General features: G+C 35.2%; 1 protein-coding gene across 10 annotated transcripts in view; it reads right to left on the minus strand.

Annotated features, from left to right (window-relative positions):
• gpp (DOT1 like histone lysine methyltransferase grappa) overlaps window positions 1–13,203 on the minus strand; it is a 215,274-nt gene that overhangs the window by 27,025 nt on the left and 175,046 nt on the right. For all 10 annotated transcript variants that reach the window (XM_073977260.1, XM_073977223.1, XM_073977231.1 and 7 more), the window contains 2 exons: window positions 7,397–7,980; window positions 7,148–7,323 (listed from right to left, as the gene is read on the minus strand). In XM_073977260.1, the coding sequence (XP_073833361.1) occupies window positions 7,148–7,323; window positions 7,397–7,980 (760 nt within the window). The remainder of the gene's footprint in view (window positions 1–7,147; window positions 7,324–7,396; window positions 7,981–13,203) is intronic.

Consider the following 13,203-nt stretch of genomic DNA (forward strand, 5'->3'; position numbering starts at 1 on the left):
GGCCTGCGTATTTTCCATTGAAATTCCGTTGGTCATGGGTGCCGACTAGGACTCAAGTCAAAAGTATGATCTTATTACCGCATATATTGCTTCAAAATATACTTTATTATGTTTTGAAATATGCCAAGCTAATGCATTGTAACGATCAAATATTTTAAACATAACCTCAAAGTGTAAGAAGTTAACTTGTATGATATAAGTTGCAATCTTTTGTGCTACATTAAAGTTAAATTCCTTGAGTAAAATTACATTTGATCTATGTCGGATTTCTTTAAGCTTTACCATCCAAAAAACGGCATGATTATTCAGACATAACCTCAAAATGTAAAAAGTACAAAGAAAAGATAATTTAACCATATGTGTCAAACATAACCTAAAAAAATAATAATACATATTTTTTGGTGGATTTTTGTACTATAAGCTTTGTTCCAGTTTTTTTTTTATGCCCTTACAGACGGCAGCGTTAATTTCCCTTAACTGCCTTATACCCGGTTTGAACTTAATCGGATTGAATAAAACCACTGGGTTTCAAATGTCAATTCCATAGTACAAACGTCCTCATAAAGAAGGTTAACCCGGCAAAAAGCTCTAATGAAAACGCTTTTTTAATTCAAATTAATTCGTACATTATCCACATTCTTAAGCGGGGTACACACGATCAGTTTTGACTGTCGATTTTTCGGAAATATCGATAAATGTCAAACTGTCCAGCAACCACAAACTATTTTGTGGTTGCCTGATGACTGTCAAAAATGAACGGCCACACTAGCAAGCAACCGATTATTTGAGCAAAACTGACAGTCAAAACTGATCGTGTGTACCCCACTTTAGTGCACAAAATCAAACTGAATTTAGGTATTTTAATATGGCAATACTGTAAAAGAGAGCCCATATTCATGTAAGAGGGAGAGCATATTAATATTTGCATTGCAAACAACAACAAAACAGTAGTTTACCACAATCAGCTGTTTGGTAAATGCAGAAACTGCCGTCTGTCAGGGTAAAATAAAATACAGATCTTATCAGGTGCTTTGAATCTAAACTTTCCTTAATTATTTATTAGAATTCACTTCAAAAAATAACGTTTATATGATTATTGACATAACCTCAAAATTAAACGCAAATATATTGTCCAATTTTGTTTTTTCAAAATAGTCTGGCTTAATACAATTGTTTTTGTTTTATTATTTTAAAACAACTAATTTCTTAGTGGAAAAAGTTTGGCATTGTTCGCCAAGGGGTAAGGCAGGGAAGACCAGTTCCGATCCACGCCACTGGATCTCATCAGTTCCCTTGTTTCTTGTTTGTGGGTATTCTCCACCGAAGTTATTTTTCAATAACTTCTTCAACAAGAAACTTTTTATACCCAAAACATCAATCGTCAGCTCGAAGTATAAAGGTGAACAAAGAAAAAAACTTCAATGAGAAGTTTTTCTTTGGCAACCTAACACAACTCCGACGGAAGTGTTTGCGAAACAAACCAAACCTTTTTCCACTGCTATGTGTCGTTGAATTTCGACGAATTTACATAACAAAATGTCGTTGGTAGCTTGTCGCAGCCAACCATACAAACGATGCCAGTGTTTCTCAATTCGAACAATATTGTCCAATATAATGGCCTGTTTCACTAAGACGATTCGAATTTAAATTCGTTCGAACTACTACCAAACTTAAGTTTTTTGAAAAATATTTGATTCATTTTTGTTTTCAATGAAACAAATTTTTCTTACAACAATAGGTGTTTGTTAGTCCCGGTCCACACTATAGTGATTTCATTGAAAAAATTTCATGAAAGTATGCGTCTCTAGATAGACTTCCATAGTAGAGTAAAATCATAAAATTGCTGCAGTGAGGAATTCGATTTAAGAACGCCTAATTTCATGAAATTTTTCAATGAAATTCACGCTAGTGTGGACCGGGACTTAGTAATTCGAATCGTTTTAGAGAAACAGGTCATAAGTCTTTTGCAGCATAATTTTTTTTAGTTAAGAAGTTGACATTTCTTAAGTTTGAATTAGAATCAACTGCCTACAAAGAAAACATAATTTTAACAAAATGTGTCAAACATAACCTAAAAATTAACAATAAAAATGGTTGGTTCTGTTGGTTTCTTTTGCACGGTAAACTTGATTTCAGTTGTTTTGAATCTTAATTGTCCTTTATTATGTATTATAATTATTTTTTTCACATTAAGCGTTCCTCCTGTTTGGTTCATGTATTTATATCGAGAAAATACCCAATCCAATAGATTTTTTAACGTGTATATGGACCATACCATTGCGGCTTTAGACCTGGCAAGTCCACCATTGACCAGATATTTACCCTGCGACAAATCCTGGAGAAGACCCAAAATATGCAGATCGACACCTACCACCTTTTTGTCGATTATAAAGCAGCCTTCGACAGCCCGCTGCGTTCAAAGGTATTCTCCAAGCCAAGTCTGAATTTAGTATCCCCGCAAAGCTCATCCGGCTTTGTAAAACGACTTTAACTGACACGAGGTCCTCAGTTAAAATAGGAAAGAACCTCTCCGAAGAGTTTTGTGCCAAAAGAGGTTTCAGACAAGGAGACAGCCTTTCGTGTGATCTCTTCAACATCCTGCTGGAAAAGGTTATACGAGAGGCAAACGTCAGAAGAAGCGGCACAATCTACACCAATAGCCACATGTTACTGGCTTATGCTGATGATATAGACATCACGGGACGATCAGTAAAAGAAGTAACTGATACCTTTATGAAGGTCGGAGGAGAATCTGCTAAAGTGGGTCTGGCGGTAAACGGTAAGAAGACCAAGTTAATGGTGTCGACGCGCAATGCGTCCATTGAGGTCGGACCAACTGTGGAAGTTGGTAGTAAAAGACTTCGTCTACCTCGGCACCTCCGTAAACACAACAAACGACATCAGTTGTGAAATAAAAAGAAGAATTGTATTGGCCAACAGATGCTACTTTGGTTTAAGTAAGCAGTTAAAAAAAACCACATCTCGTCAAACAAAAAGAACGCTCTACAAAACACTGATACTACCCGTGCTGATGTATGACTCCGAGGCCTGGGTACTTGCGCAAGCACACATGGCAGTGCTTGGTGTGTTTGGGAGAAAAATTCATCGAAAGATCTACGGACCAATCTGCGTTGACGGTGAATATCAACGTCGCATGAACCACGAACTGTAACTGCTGTAAAATGACATCAATATAGTTAAACGTATCGAGATGCAGCGATTGCGTTGGCTAGGCCATATCATAAGAATGAGCGAAGATAAACCCGCTAAAAAGGCGTATAAATACGAACCGCTTGGCGGTGCACGCAGAATTGGCAGGCCAAGGAATAGATTGCGCAAACAAGTGGATGAAGAGATGAAAAGGCGCGGTATTCCAGAGTGCGAAGCAACAAATAGAGAGAAATGGAGATCTTTTCTTAGTTCGGCCTATGGAACAAATGTTCTGTAATGGGCCAGCTAATTAAGTAAGTATATGAAGCTAAATTGTATGTAATATAACATAATATTGAAAAATTAATTCTAGCGAAGTACCACACAATCAACCACTATGCTACGATCGTTTCGCTGGTGGTTTAAGCCAGCTCATCGTGCCAAACACATAACATACAAATGTAAAAATGAAATGAAAAACATAATGTGGACTGTGGTGTAAATGTGGCCTAATTTTTCATTCTTAATCATTTCATATACCGCGGCTTGCACGTCTTCCTCACAGAAAGGCATGTGTTTGAGACTCTGGCAAGGCATGATGCCACTTTCCTGCAGGGGTAAGTAAAACACTTCAACTGAATGCTAGACACGTTTTCGTTTATACTGTACATGTTCCACATGCCGTTGGATATCGGTGACAAATATAGGCCAGTAGTGGAAATCTCTAACCTATTTTTAGAGTTATCGACAAAAATCTGTAAAATAAAAAGTTTAAATAAAGGTTGACAACACTCTTACTATCTGTAAAACTTCATAACCAATTTTTTTGGTCGCTAACGTACGGAAAATATCGTTAATTACCTAAATTATTAGCATTTTATTGATTTTTCGTTAAAATAGAGCTTAATGACCAATGATGCGAGTGAAAAAGGAAAGCCGACGATACGAACCCACACAACCACCACTATGTGACATGACATGTTTCGCCTTGGGTAGGGGGGCTCCTCAGACATATCGGCTGTTTCGCGGCTTCGATATCATTTAACTTTTTCTCTTTCAAACGCAATTTGTTTTTTACAACGCTGAATATTTGTTCAATAATTGTATGGCTTTCATGACAAATGCTTAAGCGGCGTTTACACAAGCCATCAATGTCGAATGACATGTTACTGCTTTTTTCCATTCGACATTCTCTATGTTTGTCAAAATTGGCGTCTTCCATACAACTTTACATTTTTGTGTTCACACCTGCGAATGTTATTTTCATATGACATAACCTACAAATATTAATAACAGCTGTTTTGTCGTTGTTTGCATTTATTAGGTCTGTTCGTTTACTCAATAATTTGTACAAATTTGTACAAGTCCAGTAACTTCTTGTAATCGACTAAGGTCTTTTGAATGGTACTGTAGAGTAAACGAACAACATCCAGTAACAACAAGTACAAATTGTAAGTAAACGAACACACATATTGTTGAGCTGCAAATTTGGGTCAATTTAAATTTTGGCCGAAGAAAAATGAGTTTATCAATCGCTGATAAACGAATAGTTGTATCCACTATAGAAAATAAATTGAAAACGGTACGAATTTTTGTGGAGTCATTTCCAAGACTGCTTCTTTCGACCAATCCATCTTAAAATAACATCATAAAACCATTTATTTACTTTATTGAATAACTAAATATGCATATTCATATTCTTTATCCATTTTATTTTTTAAATGATTTTGTTTCTCAATTATTTGTTTGCATCTGCCAACGGCTGCCAACAAAAAACAGCTGATAAATTTATGTTTACATACAAAAATGACGAATCAAAGTCCATATTTACATTAGGCAATTTTCCTTGCGGCAATTGTCAGTTTAAAGGAGAGAGAGGTGAGGCATATGGTAACACCCTCTCTCACCAACAAACTGACAATGGCCGCAAGGAAAATTGCCTAATGTAAATATGGACAAATAGAGCGCTCCCTAAATTAAAAATTTACATATGAGTTGCCACATCATTTTGATGGATGAAAATTTTCATCGTGGTCCCATTGATGGCTTGTGTAAACGCCGCTTTAGCGAAGTCCGTTCCATAACTAAAAAGTTTTTACAATTTTTACCACTTTTACACATTTTGCGTTCCCGTACACAAAATTTATATGAAAATCGTTTACGACTTTTACAACTTTTACCACTTTATAAAGTACGGGAACAGGCCAAATGAGTATGGCTCTGAACACTAACAACATTTTAATTTAAAAACTGTTGCAAATTTCAAGAATAAGTTTTCAAGTACTTTTACAGTAAAAATGAAGAAACAAAGTATTTTTCTTTGATTAGGACTAATTTGACATGTAGTATGATTGCTTTACATACATATATTCATGCTTTTGATTAGTTGGATTGATGTGTGGCCTGACCGCATTTATCTTTTAGCACAAGGCTCGTTTGTTTGACAAGTTGTTGTGAGGCAAAGGTGCACCTTTAACTAAAACCTGTGGCAAATGGCAAAAAATAATGGAATACGTTAAAATTAGGGCCTGTTTCACTTTGTCGAAAGAAAACGAATGCGAATGAAAATTACCTAAACTGTGCTTTTCATTGTAATATTGACTTCGTTTTTGCTTCGAAAAAACTACAAAATTTGAAAATCATACACGAGTTAAGTAGTTTTTCTTTCATTTTCATTCGACATAGTGAAACAGGCTGTTAATTATGTATTGCATCAATGTCTTTGATCTGTATTATAATTCAGTTTGATGATGGCTAGGTCAACCAAACAACATAACCTCAAAATGTACTAGTTCACACTATAAAAATAATTTTAATTTGTATAATAAAAATCCACTGTGGATAACTATGGTATGAAGTTTAAATGACTGTACCCCATAAAATATAGCCCAAATTGTATTCTTTAGGCAATCATAACCTATGAATATAAAATAAGAATATATGTATTTGTGGTTTTAAAACATAATTTGAAATATATTACGTCTTGTTATATTATTCAGGACATGAAAGTTAGGATGTTATGTGGAAGATAGGATTTACATTACTAGAAAGTGGCGTACATTTTTCGATAGTTGTTAATATGTGAATGGAGAAAGGCCAATGCCGATAAGTGGTCTTCGCTTTACAGAAGATAGCTGTAGTAGAATTCTGTTACAATTTTTTTTTTCGTTACCGACAAATATAGTTAGAAATTAAAGTTAAAACATTAAGTAAATGTTAGCAGCACTGTTGTTAGCTATGTTATCCTATCAACAGGTTTATTTTGATCGCTATCTTGCCGAAAATATTCGGTAATAAAAATTTATAGACCCTTAAATATTCCCACTCACCGAGTTATAGAATCGCACTACTGAAGGATAACAGAAGATCTAGATATCATAAGGAAGACATAATTCTGCATTGGCCCTTTTACCCAAAAATTTTTAGTAGAAAATATATTTAAAATATTTATTTTTTTCGAACATGTTGGGCCAAAATGGCATCCAAATATGAGGGGCGAAACATTTGTTCGCAATTACAAGTTGAAAAGCTGGTTTTGATTTCGAAAATGTTATTGAAAAAATCGATACGAATAAATTCAATTTATTTTTTCGATATGAAAACAAGTAAAAGTTCGAATTTTTTGTTAATAGTTTTTGTAGAAGAAGAAAGAACAAAAATGAATGAAAAATATATGTGAAAACCCAATTGAAGAAAATATGCAAAATAATTTTGAAATGATGCAAGAGAGGTATTCAAAAATAAAGGAAACCAAAAAAGTCGTTGGATATAACGCCGAAGTAATGGAATGTACATTGTGTGGGTTTTCAGCTAATTCGAAGCGTAGGGTTTGTTAACGAGGTAGGATTCACTTAATTGTTTATTCATCGTCCTAGTTACACTGTATATTGGCACAATAATGGAAGTAGAGTTTGAAGTTTGGTTAGATAACCAGGTCTGGTTTCCCGGGCCTGTGATTTTGATGGCACACAACAATGGCCTCGGTGGCACAACTTACCCACATGATCGTTTTCAGCACCTTTTTGGGTTTTGAGTCGTTGAAAGTAACGCTCTAATATTGTACGATCGATGACATGAAGATAATAGGAAACCGGTTTACAGGTCCATGATACAGAACCCTTGAGGGGAGGTATTTCGCTGACATGCATAATTGTGCCAATATCGCTGAGATTTCTAAAAGGAAAGAAACGAAAAAAAACCTGATTAGTAAATTGTATATAATCTTTCTCCCAACTCCGCCACTTACCTATCGGTTATACGAAAATTCAGCGGACAAAATGATTTCGATGAAACAATCCGTGCACCATCTCTTAAATCGGCAAATCTCTCCTTCAACTGATGATCAACATTCGGTCCGAATGCAAAATTATTTACAAAAACCAATGATGATGATGTTATCTTTTCACGATGTTCATCGACAAGGAAATCTCCCTTGAGCAATTTATATTCACAAAAACGTTTGCCAAACCATGCCATAAACTGACGAAAGAACATATCCATACGTTCGGCATAACGTGCCGGTGTATCTGCCTTCTCAATGCCTATACATGATTTGAGGGGAAAGGAACCGGCCATCTGGAGGACAACTTGTCCCACACCAGAACCCAAATCAATAAAGGTATCATCATTGGTAACATTAACATGTTTAATCATTTGTAAAACCAATTCATAAGAGGTTTCACCATACACCTCGGGAGAGAATGGTTCATAATTGTTCAATTTATCCGGATCGAGTACGGCAAAATTGTAAACTAATTGTAAAATATGTCTTAATAGACTGGGATGAGCGAATTTATTGAGACGCTCGGCGGGCAGTGAGGTTCCTTTTTCCTGAAAAATAAAAGTAAAAAAAGAATATGAACATTATAGTATGGGGGACTAAAAAAGGGAAGAAGAAATATTTTCATGCATGCTTAATAATAAGGATTGTCCAGGAGGCTAGGTGGTATAGCTAAATTATATTTTGCACTCTTTAAGTGTTAGGGAGGTCTTAAATGCCACCCGAACCATATAAGTTACCCACAGGTTTTAAATATCTTTCAGAGATTGGTATACCAAAAACAAAAAGGCACTTTTATGGGCTTCAAACATATTCTAACAAGATCTATTTATAAGGTCACGTAAGTAGCACAACAACAACTCTATTTTGGCCGAAAATTCTTCAATATGTCAAAATGTTTGTTTACGTTTTCATACAAATGATTCACAATAACAAAAAAATTGACAGATTGAAACCAATCAGCTGGTCGTTTTACGCCACCTTATAATTTCATAATGTATTCTAAAAACTTCTTTAATTCCTTTCAAATTGGCAAGTGGCCAGGTTGCTTTATAAGTAAAACACATGGTCTTGCTTTTGATTAATTAACTTGATATGTGGCCTGGCCGATTTATAATATTGCTGTGATGCAAATGTGCACCTTTAACTAAAACCTGTGGCAATAGACAAAAATAGCGTTTGTTAGAAAAAAAAAAATGAAGAAACTAAAATTAATTAGATATTGCAACAATATCGTTCATCTGTATTAGAATTGATTTTGAATTACATCACAGAACCAAAAAAGAGACGGAGAACATAACCTCAAAAGGCAAAATTTTTGGTAGTTGGATTATTTCATACTACAATGTAGTTTTCCTAAGCTTATTTAGATTTGGATGATTACTTTCCCCATACTATTAAATTTAAGTCACAGTCCAAAATGTATTCTTTGGTCAAACATAACATTTTAATATAAAATGTAAACATAATCAAACTTTTTAAACATTTTAATTTTAAATATATTACTATTCAGTGGATGAAAGTAGGAAATTGTGCGGAAGATAGGATTAACATTACTAGAAAGTATTATACACCTTTCGATAGTTATATGTAAAGGCAAGACTGCGGCCAATGTAGATAAAGGTCTTTGTTTTACAAACGATAACTGTAGTAAAAGTTACAACTTTGATACCGACAAAAAATCGGTGAAAATAGAATGTCTATAAGTTTGGCAAGTAGATACTGTTCAATGGCTTTCAAATTGGCATGTGGCCAGGATGTTTTAGAAGTAAAACGCATGTTTTTGTGTTTTATTACATAACTTGATATGTGGGCCTGTAGTGCGATTCTCTAAAGTGGGGTACCAACAATCAGTTTTGTCAGTTTTGCTCAAATAATCGGTTGCTTGCCAGTGTCACCGTTCATTTTTGTCAGTCATCAGGCAACCACAAAATATTTTGTGGTTGCTGGACAGTTAGACATTTATCGATGTTTCCGAAAAATCGACAGTCAAAACTGATCGTGTGTACCCCGCTTAACTCATTTTTTGAGTTAACGACAAATGTCGGTAAAATTAAAACGCAAAATTATGAATGAAAAGTTGACAACACTGTTGCTTTACAAACGACTTTAAAACAATGTTTGTCCCAAGTTTTAGTTAAAGGTGCACCTTTGCATCACAAGAAGATAAAGTGGTCGGGCGATATATCAATTATATGTATTAAAAAGGCGAATATATATGTTTCAATTAATAAAGCGGCCTAGCCACATGTCAAAATTTCAAAATTTTTAGTTTTTTATTATTTTTTTTTTATTTGCTTGCATCGGGTTGTCCTGGCGGAACCTATTACAAAGCTAAATTTTTTTGGGCGGCAAGCTATAAAGAAAAATCATGCCGGCAACAACAAAATTTATCCAAAACTTTGCAAATCGTAAAATTTCTTCCAAACGTATTTCAAAAGTTCCAAGAAGGTCCACATGGGACAACACTTTCGCGTATATCCCTCGCAAAAGTTCAACATTGAGGATCGTATTGAAAATTTTACCGAATAATGTTTTTTTTGGGTCGCGATAAGAAGTGACTGACGTTGGAAGATATGTAATCAGAATACAGCTTTCGCTACCACCCTCACAAAAATTCGAAATTTTTGCTTAAGTATAGTTTAAGGGCATTTCGATGCCCATGCTTCTTGACATAACCCAGCAAAATGTTCGATGCCAAAGATGACATTCAATCATGGGTGCAAGTGATCTAGCATGTCATCTTTTTAGCATCTTCATCGATGAATTTTATATGAGCGTGGACCCCAAAAGATGACGTTCTTTTCTGGATCCTAAGCATGTCATTTTCACCAACCCCTTGGCATGAAATTTTCATGTCTTGTTTGGAAAATGGAAATGCTGTATTGAAATATAGTTTTCATGAAAAACAAAGCTCTTTATTAATTCAAACGAATTCATGAAATAGCTACAATTAATTTATCAGTTTAGTTTTTCAAAAGTTTACATCCAAAATTGCAATGTAATCACCACCGCTGCAACGCAAAAGATTGCTTCCTCCGTTCTCCGCAACTGATATTCTTTCATCTTACAAAAGGTTTTTTCAATTATCTTCCCATCACCAGTTCAGATTTCAACATGGACTCCAAATGCACTCCTTTAAGTATTTTTATTTCGTAAATTACTTTTATTTTATAACAACATTTTGGTAATTTATACTCTTTTGTTTAGTGACGGAAATATGTAGGGATCTACAACCCGGCTTGCTTTAGGGATCTCTAAAAACAAAATGTAACGAACGGGGAGGAGAGACTTTTTATGGAAAATACCATTTATGCTTAATTAATTTATTTTTAATTGTTTCTTTCCAAAAGTAGTTTCTTCTTTATTTTCAGATTCTTGTTCCTTTTCGTTTCGGACTTTTTTTTCAAATTCCAAGAAGCGAGATTTGATTGATTTCATTCTATGTCAGATTTAGAACAGACAAGGGAACTTTTAAAATAGCAATGTGTGCAGTCCGATTCTATTTTTAGCTCGATGGTTTGGACTTCATATAATACCAATTGTTTAGAAGTTTTAGTTGTTTGATATGCAGGAAATGTAAGACAACATCACGACGACAGTTCTAACAACTTTGGTCTGTTCCAGAAACTGCAAGAATCTACTTATTTTTACTACGATAACAATTTTTCCTTTATGTTATCGGAAAAAATAGTAAAAATTAGTAGATTTTTGCAGTACTGGAACATACCAAAATGAAAATAAACAGGTGTGTAAATAAAAACACAAACATCATCTCTATTGGATCGACGGAATGTGTACAAATGCTGATGAAAAGATCGGATCTTTCACGACTTCCTTTTGTTATGTCAGCCGATCACATTTTTTTTGCCAGCTTATGAAACTTTAATGACAGCCTATGAAACTTTTTACGCCACATTGTGCGCATCAACCTAATTTCAGAGTTGAATTCGGTCAGCTGTTCATTTGACCGTAGGTTGGCAGGCCTGTGTTCGAAAGAGAGGAGGCAAAGACACTTTTGCCAACCTACACATTTCATTTTGCAATTTCTTTTAAAACAATCGGTTCAACGGCAAGGCAGAAAGAAAATTAATTTCGTGATACAGAAAGTGCAATTGGAACACTAGAACATTCTTCTGGTAAGCGGCATTCGAAATTCCAATTACTATATTGGGAATTGGAATACTAATTGGAGTGGAATATCTGAAAGTAAGTTGAACTTGCTGGGTTATTAGGGTTTCCTTATTCCGCCTAAACGTTTACAAAGGAATATCTTTTTCTTGCAAATTTTCAGCGTTTGCCAACACCTCATAGTACAAACTTGATGCACCGTTACTCGACGTGCTGTACAACCACGAGGCTGGGCTTATCAAACGAAAACCACTACCAACAGCAATAACATTTCGCCATGCCGTCTTATTAAACAGAAGAACGCCCAGCAAACACATATTTTGATATTTCTTTTTGGAATTCCTTTCGGAAACCGGTTGCCGATAGCACCAAAAACCATCCGGTGCAACCTTGCAAAATTGTCCGCATCACATTGAATCACCGTATTGAAGGTGCAACCCTCCTTTATCTCTTCGCCATCTTGCCTTTTTGTGGAAGACCTAAACTTGCAATATTTGCCAATATGAATCAGCCTTAGCGTCATCCTACACATGTGTGCCTGTCAGTAAAGCTGACCCTCATAAAGCATCACAGCACCTTCAGGCTAAGCCCGTATGCTATCTCTCATCAAGTTTTTTTTGGAAAATTATTGACCACAACAGCGAAGCTGTCATCGTAGCATCGACTCAACGTCATTCCCAGCCCACAACCATTCCTGTGCCGTACCACATTGCTGTCACTACCACCAGTGTTCCAGTCGTACAACAGCCTCATCCAGAACAAATTCTATCCACCGCAAGTATCATTTGTGAAAAGGATTAAATATATTAAGCACTTTTGGTACATTGGATCGTAGTAAGTACGCATATAACAAGCGGTACAGTCCGTGCAAATAACCAGTAACAATTTCCATTTGTGGGTACCCACTTCTTCCCCGTTACAGACAGGGAAGAGTGGGACCAGTTTTTACGTAACTCACTCGACGGTCAGCCGAGCATAACCCGCCTGATTATGGGAAATATCCCAAAACATATTTGTATTATAAATTAAATCACTTATTCTTCCATAAGCACGGTTCCTCATCACGTGCGAGGCCTGGTCTCAATTGCCAGAACTTTCGGTAACGGAATTCACCTAGCACGTGTCAATATAACGTTTCTTTTCTTGTTGATTGGATTCGAGTTCTCATACTTATGTTTTTCTAAATCTCGTTTGGTTAAAGTTCAAAGGTCCGACCTATGTTCAATTTCATTTGCCTTCAACATTAGCAAGAAAGAAACTTTTTGGCCGAATTAAATAAATTTGGACGATCCTTCAAGTTGGATTAGATCGTTGATTTACCATTAAGTTTCGGATAAGCTAAAATTTATATCAAAATTAATATTTTAGAGTCGGACTGGGTACGAGATTTTAGAAGTGATTTCCATTCGTGATTAATATTGAACTCGAAACCAATTTCAAATCTGAATTTGTTCCAGTCATTATAATGAATTGAAACCGAACATCATTGCGAAGTTAAGTGGAATTTAAAATCGAGATTTAATCAAATTTAAAACCCAACTCGAAACCAATTTCAAATAAGAATTTGTTCCAGTCATTATAATGAATTGAAACCGAACATCATTGCGAAGTTAAGTGGAATTTAAAATCGAGATTTAATCAAA

Source organism: Musca autumnalis, unplaced genomic scaffold (genome assembly GCF_047663935.1).
Source record: "Musca autumnalis isolate F117 unplaced genomic scaffold, ASM4766393v1 scaffold_1, whole genome shotgun sequence".
NCBI lineage: Eukaryota > Metazoa > Arthropoda > Insecta > Diptera > Muscidae > Musca > Musca autumnalis.